Below are 13,985 nucleotides of genomic sequence, written 5' to 3'. Positions count from 1 at the left end.
ACCTTTCAGTACAACCATTTGCCTTTTTTCCTTTAGTCAGTTCCTTATTCACCTGATAGTACTAGTACCTAATCCTCATCATCTCTAATTTTACTAATAATTTCCCATGTGGCATCGTGTCAAATGCTTTACTGAAGTCCAAGTATGTTAGATTTACTGGACTTCCCTTATCTGAACAGTTATTTTCTGAAAGTAGGTTAGCCTGGCATGGTAAACCCATGTTACGTTACATCCCTTTACCACCATGAATTTAATTATTCTTTCCTTCACAATTTGTTCTAATTGTGAAGGAAAGAATAATTGCATAGTAGTGAGGTCAGACTAACTGGTCTGTAATTGCCTAGATCACCTTTTCCACCTTTTTTTAAATATAGGTACGACATTATCTTTCTCCAGGCATAGGTAGATGTATTAAAGTCCTTGCTACTGGACTAGCAATCTCATGTGCCAGTTCTTTAAGTATTCTGGTATGGAAATTACTCAGTCACCCCAACTTAAGTGCATTAAATTCTTTGAATTCTTCTTCTACCTCAGCTGTGGTAATTTTCATCTCTAGATGCTCATTTCTGTCAGCCATATTGGCTTCATGCACATGTTCCATATTATCATGCTTATTGAAAATGAAGGCAATAATAATATGTTATAATATAATTATCAGACATATCTACAACATATGAGAGAAAATTCAGAGGAAAAAGCAGAATCAGTTATTAGCACTACATTCACAGGTAATCAAATACTAAGACTTAACAACAAATTTCCAGTTATTCATAAAGTTCCTAGGCCTTGTAAAAATCTAAACAGAAACTTGTTTGTGTAATATGGACTAATTTTTAGAAAATTTTAATTCCTTTATGAATTTCCTAAGGAGAAATGCCTTTGAATGGGAAATCTCTCCAAGAAAGAAGACCAGAAACAACAAGAAGTAACTCAAATCAGGCAACTAGATTAAAAAATATATTTTACCCTTCCCTAAAAATACCAAAACTGTACTGATTAAACTTATGAGTAAAACAAACTAAATACCTTCCTATTCAGATTGTCTCAGTCTCCTAAAAAGATTTTTTTTAAATCACTTCAGCCTCAACTTTGCAAAGATGTATATATGTGTACTTAATTTTAAGCATGTAAGTACTGTAGTCTTATTTAAGACAATGGGTCACCTCATGTGCTTCAAGTTATGTGAGTAAGGGTTTGCAGGATCTTAAATGAATCAGAGTAGGAGCAAAGGGGAATTAAGTATCTAAAAACAGACTCTTCCCAAAAATCATTTATTTTGGAGTTTTACAAAAACTACCAACATGAATATTAACACCATGATGTTACCCCCACCTTCTGCAAAACATAAAAAATCAAAATACACAATGAGGAATTTTAATAAAGCTAAGTGGCATCACTGATGTGGTGTAACCAGGACCACAGACAAAGAGGACTTCAGCAAGACTAAAATATAAACCCATAACACAGTGGTTCTCAAACTGTGAGTCGGGACCCCGAAGTGGGTTGCAACCCCATTTTAATGGGATTGCCAGGGCCAGCATTAGACTTGCTAGGACCCAGGGCTGAACCCCAGGTTCCACCCCCCACCCAGGGCAGTGGGGCTGGGGCTCCGGTCTCATCTTCCCCCACCCGACGTGATGGTGCTTGGGCTGCGCCCCCTTCTCCTCCCACTGGGGCAGCAGGACTCGGACTCTGCTCCTCCCTATCCCCTGGGGTCATGGATTAATTGTGTTGTCAGAAGGGAGTTGTGGTGCAATGAAGTTTGAAATCCCCTGCTTATAACATCATGGTGTTTTTATTAGGTATCTGTACTTTATCTCAGTATTCATCGTGATCATATATTACAATTAATCCTGATTTAAACATGTTATACGTTGTTATATATAGAGAGAGTGAGAGAGAGAGTCAGTATAGTTATCTGAAGGTTGTATTCTTCATTTTGAAGATATAGCTTAAATTATATTACTTTTTTAAAACACAGAAATAAGAAAAAAAAGATTCCATTAATGAATGGAGAAGAGGTGGACATGGATCTTTCTGCAATGGAGTAAGTTGATTTGTTGAAGACAAAGAGACATTGTGTCCTTCATGCTTATATATAATTCCCTTATTAGTATTAATATTTGCCTTAAGCATGTTTTAAGGTTTTAGGTGATGATATTTATCTTTCAATTCATAATTGCTGTTTATTCCTGTAATCCGCCATTTTTATATTTGCCATTGTTTTTCAGTGTCTTGAGTTTTTATTTTCCTAGTTGGGGATAGTTTAGGAAATTCTGATTATTGTACTATAAATGCGTAGAGTAATATGAGCCGTTTTTGGAGAAAGCTCAAACTGGGCATGATAATGTGTTGGAATAAATGAAGATGTTCATTCTTGTGCGTTTCTAATCATATCTCTAAGGTTAGTTTAAAAATAAAATTTAAACAATTAATAAAGAAGTGTTCATTGCAATTTTAGTTTTGCAACAGAATTTGTTGCCCATAATTAAGCTTAGGGAAATATTTGATGGAGCTCAGTGAATGCCATGTAAGTACCTGGATGAATGGATCCATTTTAGATGAGTTCCTGAAATCTGGAATTAGAGTGACCAGACAGCACATGTGAAAAATCGGGATGGGGGTGGAGGGTAATAAGAGCCTATATAAGAGAGAGACCCAAAAATCGAGACTGTCACAATAAAATTGGGACATTGGTCACCCTATCTGGGATTCATTTATACTTAATCCATCTTGATTGCAAATTAATTGTATACAAATGTTTTGTACTGAGACCTATATGCTAAAAGTATATTTATAAATTCTTGTATTAATTCCTTTGGAACTATCTTGCTCCATGGAAGCAGGGTCAGTTCTTGCTGTGAACAAATGCCCACTGTTTTCTCTGTGAGTTTGAACTGGTATTGCTCTCTAAACTTCTGAAGGTGTTGATAGCTTTCATGTACGCCTGTGCTGATGAAGACCAGTGGTCATTATTGTTAGGCATTGTCATGACCTCCATGCCTGTTTCTCTTCAAGAGAATTAGGGGTAAAATAATCTGATACATTAAGCCTTGTTTATGAATATGTGATCTATTAATGTAAATTTCTACAAGACATTTTCATTGCTGAATTTTTTAATGAATAAATTCTACATATTAAATACACAGAGATAATTTGACAAATAGTACAAGTATCATGTACAAAAGAAGAAATGATCACAATTAACTGTAAGTGGTTCTGGTCATTTATGGTCAAGTGGCTAGGGCACTGCACAGGGACTTCGGAGCCCGTACCGCTGTGTGTGCTTGGGCAAGCTACTTTACCTCTCAGTGCCACTGCTTTCCCTCCCCCAGAAGTTTTGCCAGTTCTTCTCTCTTTTGTACTCGTGGTCTCCTTTTCTCACAAGTGACTGCATTTTTTCTGCATATCTCCCCCATATGCCTAGAACAGCTTCCTTGTCTCTGTATATCATGCAAGCTCTTTCTTTCTCTTAAATCCCTCTTAAAAATTCCTTCTTTTGGTTATTCTTTCATATCAAGATGCATACATTAAGAGCATGAGATTTGCTTATGTTCATTATTGATAACTCTTCTCCTCCTCTTCCTGTGCCCTTTCCCTGTCCGTTGTTTATCCTTGAGTGTCATCATCTTGCTGTGTTATTGACTTTTACATGATAAGCTTCTTGGAACAGAGGCCTTTTTTTTTGCCTGTACTTGTAACTTGGATCTTCTAATAACTATTAGGTATATGTGAAATGAGCTGGTGAGCCCTGACAGTTTCCACCATGATAGCTCACCACATGTAAAAAACCGTCAGTGCAATTGTCTCAAATTGGCCATCTTTTGGGTAGTCTAAGCATTGTTCAACGATTGTGAGATACAGTCTCTGAGGAAAGAGAATTAAACACATCAAGACTATTACTTATTTTGCTCTTGCCTGTCATATGGCTACCAGTTTAGCATGTTTAACAGTGGTTTAGCTTTTTTTTTTTTTTTGTTAATTTACAATTAGCTGAGACATCTTTTTTATTTACTATTGTAGGCTTACAGTGTTTTAAGCTGGAATGTTTTGTGTGTCTTTTTTTAGTGCTGATTCTCCTTTACTCTGGATTAGAATAGATCCAGATATGTCTGTATTGAGGAAGGTAGAATTTGAACAAGCTGACTTCATGTGGCAATATCAGCTTCGGTATGAGAGAGATGTAGTTGCACAGGAAGAATCCATTTTGGCATTGGAAAAATTCCCCACTCCAGCATCCCGACTTGCCCTGACTGATATACTGGAGCAAGAGCAATGTTTCTACCGAGTGAGAATGCTGGCCTGCTTCTGTCTTGCAAAGGTGAGATCACATAGCACAGAATAATGAGAGAAATCTGCTAGACATTGTAAACATTTGAAAATGAGTCAAAAATCATCACAGTTCTTAAATTGGCGTGATATCTGGCCTGTTTAAAGTGGTTTGCCAAGTATTTTTAACATGATTGATTTGAAAGGAAAGCTTTATTATTTTAGTCTGTAAATGGAGACTGTAGAAAGCTTTCATAATAATTGTCAAAATTGAGATGTCAGACATTTAAACCACAAGGGATTTTTCCAGATTTCATTAAGTTGAAGAAATAAAAGAACTTTTGTTTAAAAAATTTTCAGGGAGCCAAAATGTATTTTATTTTGGTGGGAAAGTCCTTGGCCTTTCTTCTGAGAAATCTGGTGAAGTGGTGAATTTCACCTTTATAGCATGAGAGAGACTACTATGTGCATTCAGATTGTTGCAGTATATCTCTTTAGGTTGAGTGGTACAAAAATAAATGTAATGTTAGTCTGCATTTGAAAATTAAGACTCAAACTGTTGACTTCAAAGAGGGGCCCGGGGAAACATTTTGGTTACAAAATTAGTAAGTCCTGTAGGAGTTCAAATAAAAAAGCAAATTGGATGTCACTGGAAACTTACAGGTGGAAATGTCAAAAGAGTGAAAATTCAAAAAAAAATCTTAAGGAAGCATGATCAAGGAGTAGCTGAATGTTTTCTGATGTACAATAGGTTAATCTCTCTAATTTCCTTTCTGTCATTATGAGGATGTATACAATAGATATCTGTTTGAAAATAGAGTAACGTTATTTTCAAAATCAAGTCTTGTGGCAACATATTTTACATACTAACACAAAAGATAAAAGTACACTTTCTCCATTATGTGCTGCCATTGATACTGCTAGTTTGACTCAGCACTGACATGAATATTTATTTGTGTGCTCTGTATGAATTCATTATGAAAAACTCAGTGTCTTGCTTAAAGTGAATATTAAAAAGAACAGCTTTGATAGCATCTCCACTCATTTCATTTTTCACTAAAAACTGCTTATTATACTGAACACTTTTATCACTGTACTGTTTGCTCCTGGTAAACAGGTAAATTCTGCTGAATATAGCAATATGAACAAGGTGATGTCCTTGCAAGTGGCAGGTGTTTCATAGAAACACGGATCCCAGCCCCCAAAGAGATTATAATCTAAATGATTTGACAGACAAGTGAGGCCATAACATAAACCAGACTGGAGCATGGAAAAATATGATTGTGGCTATTTGATTATACAGTTGCTGCACACATATTGATTTGTTTGTGTATATACACTGACATGTATATAAATATGCATATCCTCATATTTTTAGGGGATGTGGCAGAAGTGTCTTTTGAGTTAGGCCAGGGTGAAGGCTTGACATGTAGATTTTGAAAGGATATTCCAAGTATAAAGAGACAAAATGGAAGAAGGTACAGATGTGTGAGATGAAAGGCACTTACAGGTTGTCATCCTTGGTAGTGGAAAAGGCAAAAGAAGACCACATCAGAGATGTGTAGGGACTTCAAATTCCTTTCCCTAGTTTTTAAACTTCCTGTGAAGCATAATGAGAAGTCAGTCAAATGGAATATCAGGAGAGGGACGATATGGCTGAAGCAAGAAAGATTGAGAGAGATTTTGGCTTGAACATTTTTCATAGAGCGATTGGTGATGGTGAAGATAATCAATGTTGCGGTAGTGCCCAGGGTATTCCATTGTGCTTGGCGCCATACAAAGACAAAAGTAGTCTTGGTTCCTGTTAGTCCCAAAAAGATTACTGTCTAGTAAAGGGCCAAACTTTGCCAGCCTTAAATTAAGAGAGAAGAGGTGATTGCTGTAGTTAAGGAAGAATATGCTTAGGGATTGACAGCAGGAACAGAGAGGTCAATTCTTGGTAAGAGTTGTGAGGAATATAAATTAGGATTTGGTTGCAGTCTGGAAATGTGAGGATTTCAAAATGAACACCAGGTTCTGAGCAAATCCATAAGGGATTTTTAAAACCCTGCAGTGGCAATTTTGGAATGAATAGTTTCTGGTGAAACAATTTGATGCAGTTCAATGTGGACAGGATTTTTTTTCCTTTCATAGGGAAATACTGTGGGGAGAAAGTATAATTTGATGCATTTTAGTGCCAATTTTACCTTAAGGTGGATAGTGGGAAAACTGTGTTCTCGCTATCGGAGAGACAGAGTGGGTGAGATAATATCTTTTATTGGACCAATTTCTGTTGGTGAAAGAAACAAGCTTTTGAGCCTACACAGAGCTTTTCAGCTCTGGGAATGGTACTCAGAGCTCTTTGTAAGCTCAAAAGCTTGTCTTTTTCACCAACAGAAGTTAGTCCAATAAAAGATATCACTTCACCCACTTTGTCTCACTAATATCCTGGTACTAGCACAGCTACAAGAACACTTCTCACTGTCAACTCACTTTAATTTTAACAAAGACTAAAAGTGTTCAGTTTTTATTAACTTTATTGAGCAAAATCAAAATTTCCCCTGGTTATTTGAAATATGGTTGGCTCCTAACTAGAGATATGATTACTGTTGTGAAATGTTGGGCTGCAGAACTATAGATTTTCATTTTGATGCACAGAATAGTAATATTCTAGGATAAAACATTAATTAGTAACTAAATTGAATTAAACATCTGCTTTAAGATATTGCATTCAAAACTATTAGGAGCAGAAGCAACCAGATGACACGTTGAGCTGTAATGGTCTGAGATTTTAACAGTGGTATGAATTAGTCTTTTGCACTTTCCAGCCATGCTGGTTATTTAAATACAATCTTAGTTGATGTTAAAATGTACCGCAGCTGGCCTAGAGGCTGATACTATCATCAGCCAGGTAATGATTTTTCAGTAAACTTGTGTCAAAAGTGAAGAAAATGCAATAACAACTGTGTACCTTCTTGAGTAGGTGATTCATGGGGAAATGACCATGAAGAGAAAAGAGAGAGCAGAGTTCTTGAGTAAAATTAATTATTTTTTGAGTGGGACACTTAAGCTTTGGGTCCATTCCCTTCTGCTAAATGGACAGTGATGCTGTTGTGCTGTAGCATCACAGTTTAGCATTAAAGATCCTCCATTGCTGTGTGATCATTTCAGGAGGAATAAACAGCCAACTTTTTTATTATGACATACTATATTAGGGTACGTTAGAACTCTTTAAAATATATTATTGGAATAATATGATGTGAACAATGTAAGTTAAATGGGAACGTTGAAGCTGTCCTAGAGCTTTTATATATTCCCTAAAAGTAGAAATAACTTGAGACAAGCTTCTTACCTTGTGGTTTGGAAAACTGGGTCATTCATTTAATTCATGCATGGATGGGAAGGTCTCCACTAAAGGCCACATACAAACTATAGCATGTAAATAGAATAGAGAAACAGAAAAAGTGGCAAAGTCAGTGATTGAGAAGGTAAGAAATTAATGTGACTAAGTTAAAAAATATTAAAAGATATTGCTGTTGGCTCAATTTAATATAGATGATGTTGGCCCTATATATCAGGGGTGGCTGAATTTACTGACCCTCCGAGTCGCATACAATAATATTCAGAAGTTCAAGAGCCAGAGGCACCTGCTGGGGCTTGGGACTTTAGCCCTGCTCCTGCTGAAGTCATGAGCCTTGGCAGGTGCGTCCCAGGGGGCTGAAACACCAAGAACCCCTTCCCACTGGGGCAGAAGCCAGAGAAGATGTGTGCAGAGGGAACACGTGTCCCTTCAGATTTTTGCTAGGGTTTTCTGGCCCTGCTCAGTCACATGGTGCTGCCAGGCCCTCTCCCTGCATGGCCGCATGCATGGCCCTCTCCTTGCATGGCCCTGGAGCCGGCAAGCTGAGAGCTTCGGACATGGGGAGAGACAGCAGCAAACAGCTGGGAGCTGCAGGGAGAGTTACTGCTTTTGCTCCTGCCTCTCCTTGCAGAGCTAAAGCAGTGTCTCCTCCTTGAAGCTCCCAGCTGTTTGCTGCTGCCTCTCCACACAGAGCTAACACCTGAGAGCTGCAGGAAGTGGCCGCTGAGGGTAAGAGGGTGGACATGCCGGAGGAAGGGGGGCAAACTCAAGCTATTGAGGGTGGGGTGAACCTTTAAATTGTGTCCCCCAACTCTCAGCAGACACCAGTCATCTCTGGCAGAAGCCCCTATCCCCACCACTCTACCGCGGAGTAGAAGCCCTAAGTTCCCCCCTCTCCCTAGCCTGGTAAGGGAAGAAGTGGGGGTGTTTCACGAGCCACACTTTAAATGTAAAAGAGCTGCATGTGGCTCGCGAGCTACTGTTTGGCCACCCCTGCAATATATCTTGCAGCAAATTGCTTAAAATAAATGGAAACTTAATACAAACGCTTTTTTAAAAATTATGGTATGCAGTCTTTATTTAAATAACAGTTATACTGTGTTGATGTTTTAATCTTTGGTAATACATCTTCCGAATGTGTTTGTTTTACACTGCTACAGAAATTTCAGAACTGAGGATATAGCTCTCATTTTCATAATAACCTTTATCTCAGGGAAACAGAAGGATTTGGCAGCCATGGGCATGAAGATGGGAAGTTTCTCACTGGGAGAGGATTTGGATCAATTTTGGCTTCTTGGGTTAGAAGCACTGGAACTTTTGTCATTGGGAAGGGAGCTGCTAAGCTCTAGAGAGGCATTTTCTCTCTTTGATTCCTTCTCTCTTTGCCTTTCCCCAAGAAACTGAACAGTTCCCTGTTTGCTCAATGCTTGCTTTTTTGACTGAAAATTGTTTCCTGTGAGAAACTGTTGCCGTTCTAAACAAATTAGAGGGAAGACATTAATGTGGCTGTGTCAGAACGTTTTAAGAACACCATCATCACACATCCCATTCAGTCTTGCAGTATATAAGGAATATTTTTTCCTTACTCTTCTGTGGAGTGTCCTTTACCAAAGGCAAACCGCTCCTCTGTTGCTGCTGAATCATAGAATGCATGGAGTTCTGCTGGTAACATTAAAAATTCTATCAATAAATATAATATACATATTAATTTCTGCAGACATTTACTGTTCTATACACTAAAGCTCTCAGAACATGATGAAACAGATCTCAAGAAGATTTGCCTGACTGCAGTCTGCTCATGGTCCATGACTACAGCTAGACAGGAGCCTGAATTGCCTTTTACTCTTGGGGTGGTCTTTTACTCTTGGGGTGGTTGACCATGTGGTTGAAATCTAGGTTGAGGTTATTGGCAGGGTAAATTTGGGAAGTTGTTATTGCAAATGTCTCTTCCGTAATTGGCTTCTGTAGAGACAGAAAGCTTGACTTAATGAACAGAAAATATTTGTCTAAAATATAAAAGGAGGAAATAATTAAAAACAGAAATTGATCGTGCAATAGTAATTAGTTGCAGACTTCCTATAAGTAAAATGAGTTCCACACACTTTAGTTCCAGTGCATAGAAGGTATGTTGGAGATATTATATTGATAAAAATATGTTTCTGTTGAAAAGAGTAGTTCATTCTGTCCAATTACTGTATTTTTTTTAATTCTTGGAAACAAATATGTGTGCTTTTGTTCAGCCTATGATAAACTTGCAGAGGAGATGATAATGTGCCTTCCCTTCCCCCTAATTATATAGATTGCAAATTCCATGGTAAGCACATGGACAGGACCACCAGCCATGAAGTCACTCTTTACCCGAATGTTTTGTTGTAAAAGTTGTCCAAACATTGTGAAGACCAACAACTTCATGAACTTTCAAAGCTACTTTCTGCAAAAGGTAAAATATGTTTTCTCATTGTACTTTTAAAAAATATGTCGGAAGAAGTTTTTTTCTGCAAATGACAAATTCCACAGTATCAATAGTAAGAACACTGTCTGAGCCACAAGCCAAAATCACTGGTTCTCTCCACAATCTGTCTGATGATTGTATCTAACTTTGTTATGCTGTGTCTATTTGTTCCATTCTTGTCAGCAGACAGTAAATTGAAAGTTTTATAACAGTTCTTTCTGAATAGCTAATAGAGAGTAGGAATCATTTAAATTTAAAATATATTTCACTATTTGAGCCAAGTATACAGGCATAATAGAGGAATATGCTTTGTGAATATGTGCAAACATAATCTTACACATAATTTATTATTTTAGTTATCATTGTTAAACAATTTTTGTTCCTCTTACCTAAAGTTAAATATTCATATTATTTTTCAGCTGTTTTTTAATTCAGTAGTGTCCAAGAATCTCTTGGCACTCACATTATTCAAATGTCATTATTATTGAATCTGAAATCATAAAGTTGTGCACTAGTTAGCTTGTAGAATGGAATAATCTTATCACTGTTGTCCTTTGTTCTCCCGCTCCATCCTATGGTTTGTCAAACCCACTTGTTGCATCTAAATTTAGATTCTAAACTTCTCAAGTCAAGTCTTTTATAGTGCCCAGCGTAAAGGTGCCCCAGTCTTTTGAGGCCCCTCTATGCTATTGTGATAAAAAAATAACAATAATTGAAATGATTTGACAATGAGTTCCTGTCAAGCTCTGTTGTTTTTTTAAAAATTGGTTATTGAGTTCTGTCCTAACTTTAGTTTTAATCCCGCTTCTTCCCCATCCTTCTCCTTCTCCTCCCTTCCAAAAATAGTCACCCTTTTTCACCATCTCTCTCTCTCTCTCATATCCCAGCCTTCTTTCACATTCTTGCAAATGCTTTTGATCTTTGTTTATTCTCTCCTGCTACCTTCAGTGTTGTTTCTCTTCCCACAGCATGTTAACCCTCAGCTTCCTAAATTTTTAGGTTCTGCTTCTCATAATGTTTCATTTGCCATGTTTAGCCTTATTTGCCTGGCATCAACTTCCTCTCCTGCATACTCAGAGCCATTTCAAGTCTGTCTCCATCAGAGCTAACTGTTTTTAGAAAATAACTTCACAATATTTTCAGCTAAAAATTGTGCAACCCTTTGTATATAAAGTATGAAGTCTGACTTTCAAAAGCCATCTAAAAATTGACTTTTCAAAGAGTAAAACTGTTCGTTACTCATTGTTTGATTTAATCTTTAATGTTTTTGTTTTTCCTGCTAATATAGTAAGAATTTTATTTTAATCTTCACACAGACTATGCCTGTTGCCATGGCCTTGCTGAGGGATGTTCATAACCTCTGTCCTAAAGAGGTTTTAACATTTATTTTAGACCTAATCAAGTACAATGACAACAGGAAAAATAAGGTAAGAAACCTTCCTGCAAATGTTTGATGATCTGTTTTAATGACTCTCTCTCGTTATAGGCAGCATAGAGAGCAATAGTCTTTTCTGTACAATGCCCTGTGCTACTGACTTATATGTATATGAACATATAATGTGTAAATATACACACGGATTCAGCAAAACTGATAGTAGATAACTTGGCCTCCATCATTTCTTCCCTGGATCTGGGAGACTGGTATGCCACCCTCGACCTGAAAGACACTTACTTTCACATATCGATATTTCATGTACACACACGGTTCCTATGTTTTGTAGTTGGGACAGTCCACTACCAATTCGCAGTGTTCCCTTTTGACCTAGCGACGGCACCAAAGGTGTTTACAAAACGCATGTTGGTGGTGGCGGCATACCTCAGATGTTGGGGCAGCCAGATTTGCTTGTACCTTAACGACTAGCTCATCAAGGGCCACTCTAGGATCCAGGACCAGTGTAGCATCAAGATGTTGCAAACCACTTGTCAAGCTCTGGGCCTGTTGATAAACAAACAAAAATCAACATTGATCCCGATCCAACAGAAAGTTTATCAGAGAGGTGCTAGACTTTACTCGAGCCAGAGCATTCCTGCCAGAGGCCAGGTTCAGGGCAATGTCAGATCTGATTGTCATCGTCACTGCCCATCCACTCACCACTGCCTGGGTCAGTTTCAGACTATTGGGCACATAGCAGCATGCATCTACGTTTTCCAATATGCAAGACTCAGGTTGCGTCCCCTCCAGATGTGTCTGGAGTTGATCTACTCCCCGGGCACACATCACCTAGGCAAGGTCATCACGATCCCTCCGCAGGTACTTACCTCCCTGCAGTGGTGGTTTGACCTGATTGTGGTGTTGGAAGGTGTGCTGTTCGCGAGCCCATCACCAATGGTCTCCCTGATTTCGGATGCAGCCGACCTCGATTATGGAGCACATCTCTGTACACTGCTGACTCAAGGGTTATAGTCTTGAAAGGAGCTCGCATTGCATATAAACATCAGGAAGCTCAGAGCCATCTGCCTGGCTTTCAGTGTCTTCCTTCCCCAACTGTCTGGCCAGGCAATACAGATGTTCATAGACAACACTGCTTCCATGTTCTATGTCAACAGGCAGGGGGGAGCTCGATCACTGGCTCTGTGCCAGGAGGCCTTCTGTCTATGGCATGCAATCCACTTGGAAGCCTTGCACCTCCCCAGCGTATGGAACACACTGGCAGATTGCCTCAGCAGGTCCTTCTTCTCTCACCACGAGTGGTCCCTTCACTCAGAGGTCACCAGAATGCTCTTCCAGAAGTGAGGAGCTCCCCGAGTGGACTTGTTCGTCACCAGACAGAACAAAAAGTGTCATCAGTTTTCTTCTCTCCAAGGCCCTGGCAGAGGCTCACTATCTGATGCCTTTCTCCTATCTTGGTCAGGAGACATGATGTATGCCTTTCCTCCAATTCTGCTTATCAGCAAATTCCTCTAAAAAATCAAAAGGGACTAGGCATGGGTCATTTTGCTCACCCCAGCATGGCATCCCCATTGGTTCGGCATGCTCATGGACCTGGCAGTTGCAGCCCCGTGGCCACTTCCCAGCTGCCTGGATATACTCTCGCAGAATCACTGTCGACTCCTGCACTCAAACCTCACCTCGCTCCACCTCACAGCTTGGATGTAGGATGGCTGAATCCAGAGGAACAAGCCTACTCTAGTCAGGTACAGCATGTTCTCTTGGAGGGCAGAGAGCCCTCCACCAGAGCAACTTACCTTGCAAAGTGGAAGCTTTTCGCCTGCTGGGCATTAGAGCAGAATATCTCCCCGACTCAGTTGTCTCTCTAGTCCATCCTAGATTACCTGCTTCACTTAAAGGTCTCGCCTTCTGTTCGATCAGGGTGCACCTGGCAGCCATATCGGCCTTCTATCCTTGCATCCAGGGTAGATCGGCGTTCTCGCATGAGATGTCAGTCAGGTTCCCAAAAGGCCTTGAAAAACTCTTTCCACCAATCTGGGACCTGGTTTCCCAGTGGGACCTCAACCTAGTCCTCTTCAGGATCACGGGTCTGCCCTTTGAGCGTATGGCTTCTTGGTCCCTTTCCCACTTGTCATGGAAGGTTGCATTCCTTGTAGCTATTGCCTCGGCGAGACGTGTTTCTGAAATTAAAGCCCTCGCTTCGGAGCACCTGTACATGATATTATACAAGGACAAAGTTCAGCTGCAGCCCCATCTGGCCTTCCTGCCAAAGGTGGTATCACACTTCTGTGTCAATCAGGATATCTTCCTCCTATTCTGTCCAAAGCCTCAAATGACCAATGAGGAGAGGCGGCTGCATGCTCTAGATGTAAGGCAAGCCCTGGCGTTCTACCTGGAGCGCACCAAGCTCTTCCGCAGATCAACCCATCTCTTTATTGCAATACCTGAAAAGATGAAAGGCCTTCTGGTGTCCTCTCAGAGGATTTCCAATTGGATCACCACCTGCATCCGTACTTGTTACGAGTTGGCGCAGG

The 13,985-nt window shown here is 39.5% G+C and overlaps 1 protein-coding gene across 4 annotated transcripts in view; it reads left to right on the top strand.

Annotated features, from left to right (window-relative positions):
• Window positions 1-13,985, top strand: part of TAF2 (TATA-box binding protein associated factor 2) — a 112,481-nt gene that overhangs the window by 52,849 nt on the left and 45,647 nt on the right. For all 4 annotated transcript variants that reach the window (XM_030553746.1, XM_030553748.1, XM_030553749.1 and 1 more), the window contains 4 exons: window positions 1,982-2,047; window positions 4,069-4,321; window positions 9,909-10,049; window positions 11,378-11,488. In XM_030553746.1, coding sequence (XP_030409606.1) covers window positions 1,982-2,047; window positions 4,069-4,321; window positions 9,909-10,049; window positions 11,378-11,488 — 571 coding nt within the window. The remainder of the gene's footprint in view (window positions 1-1,981; window positions 2,048-4,068; window positions 4,322-9,908; window positions 10,050-11,377; window positions 11,489-13,985) is intronic.

The sequence above is a fragment of the Gopherus evgoodei genome, chromosome 2, assembly GCF_007399415.2.
Source record: "Gopherus evgoodei ecotype Sinaloan lineage chromosome 2, rGopEvg1_v1.p, whole genome shotgun sequence".
Taxonomy (NCBI): Eukaryota; Metazoa; Chordata; order Testudines; family Testudinidae; genus Gopherus; species Gopherus evgoodei.
Note: the sequence above shows the minus strand (reverse complement) of the source record. Positions and strands in the feature narration are given on the sequence as shown.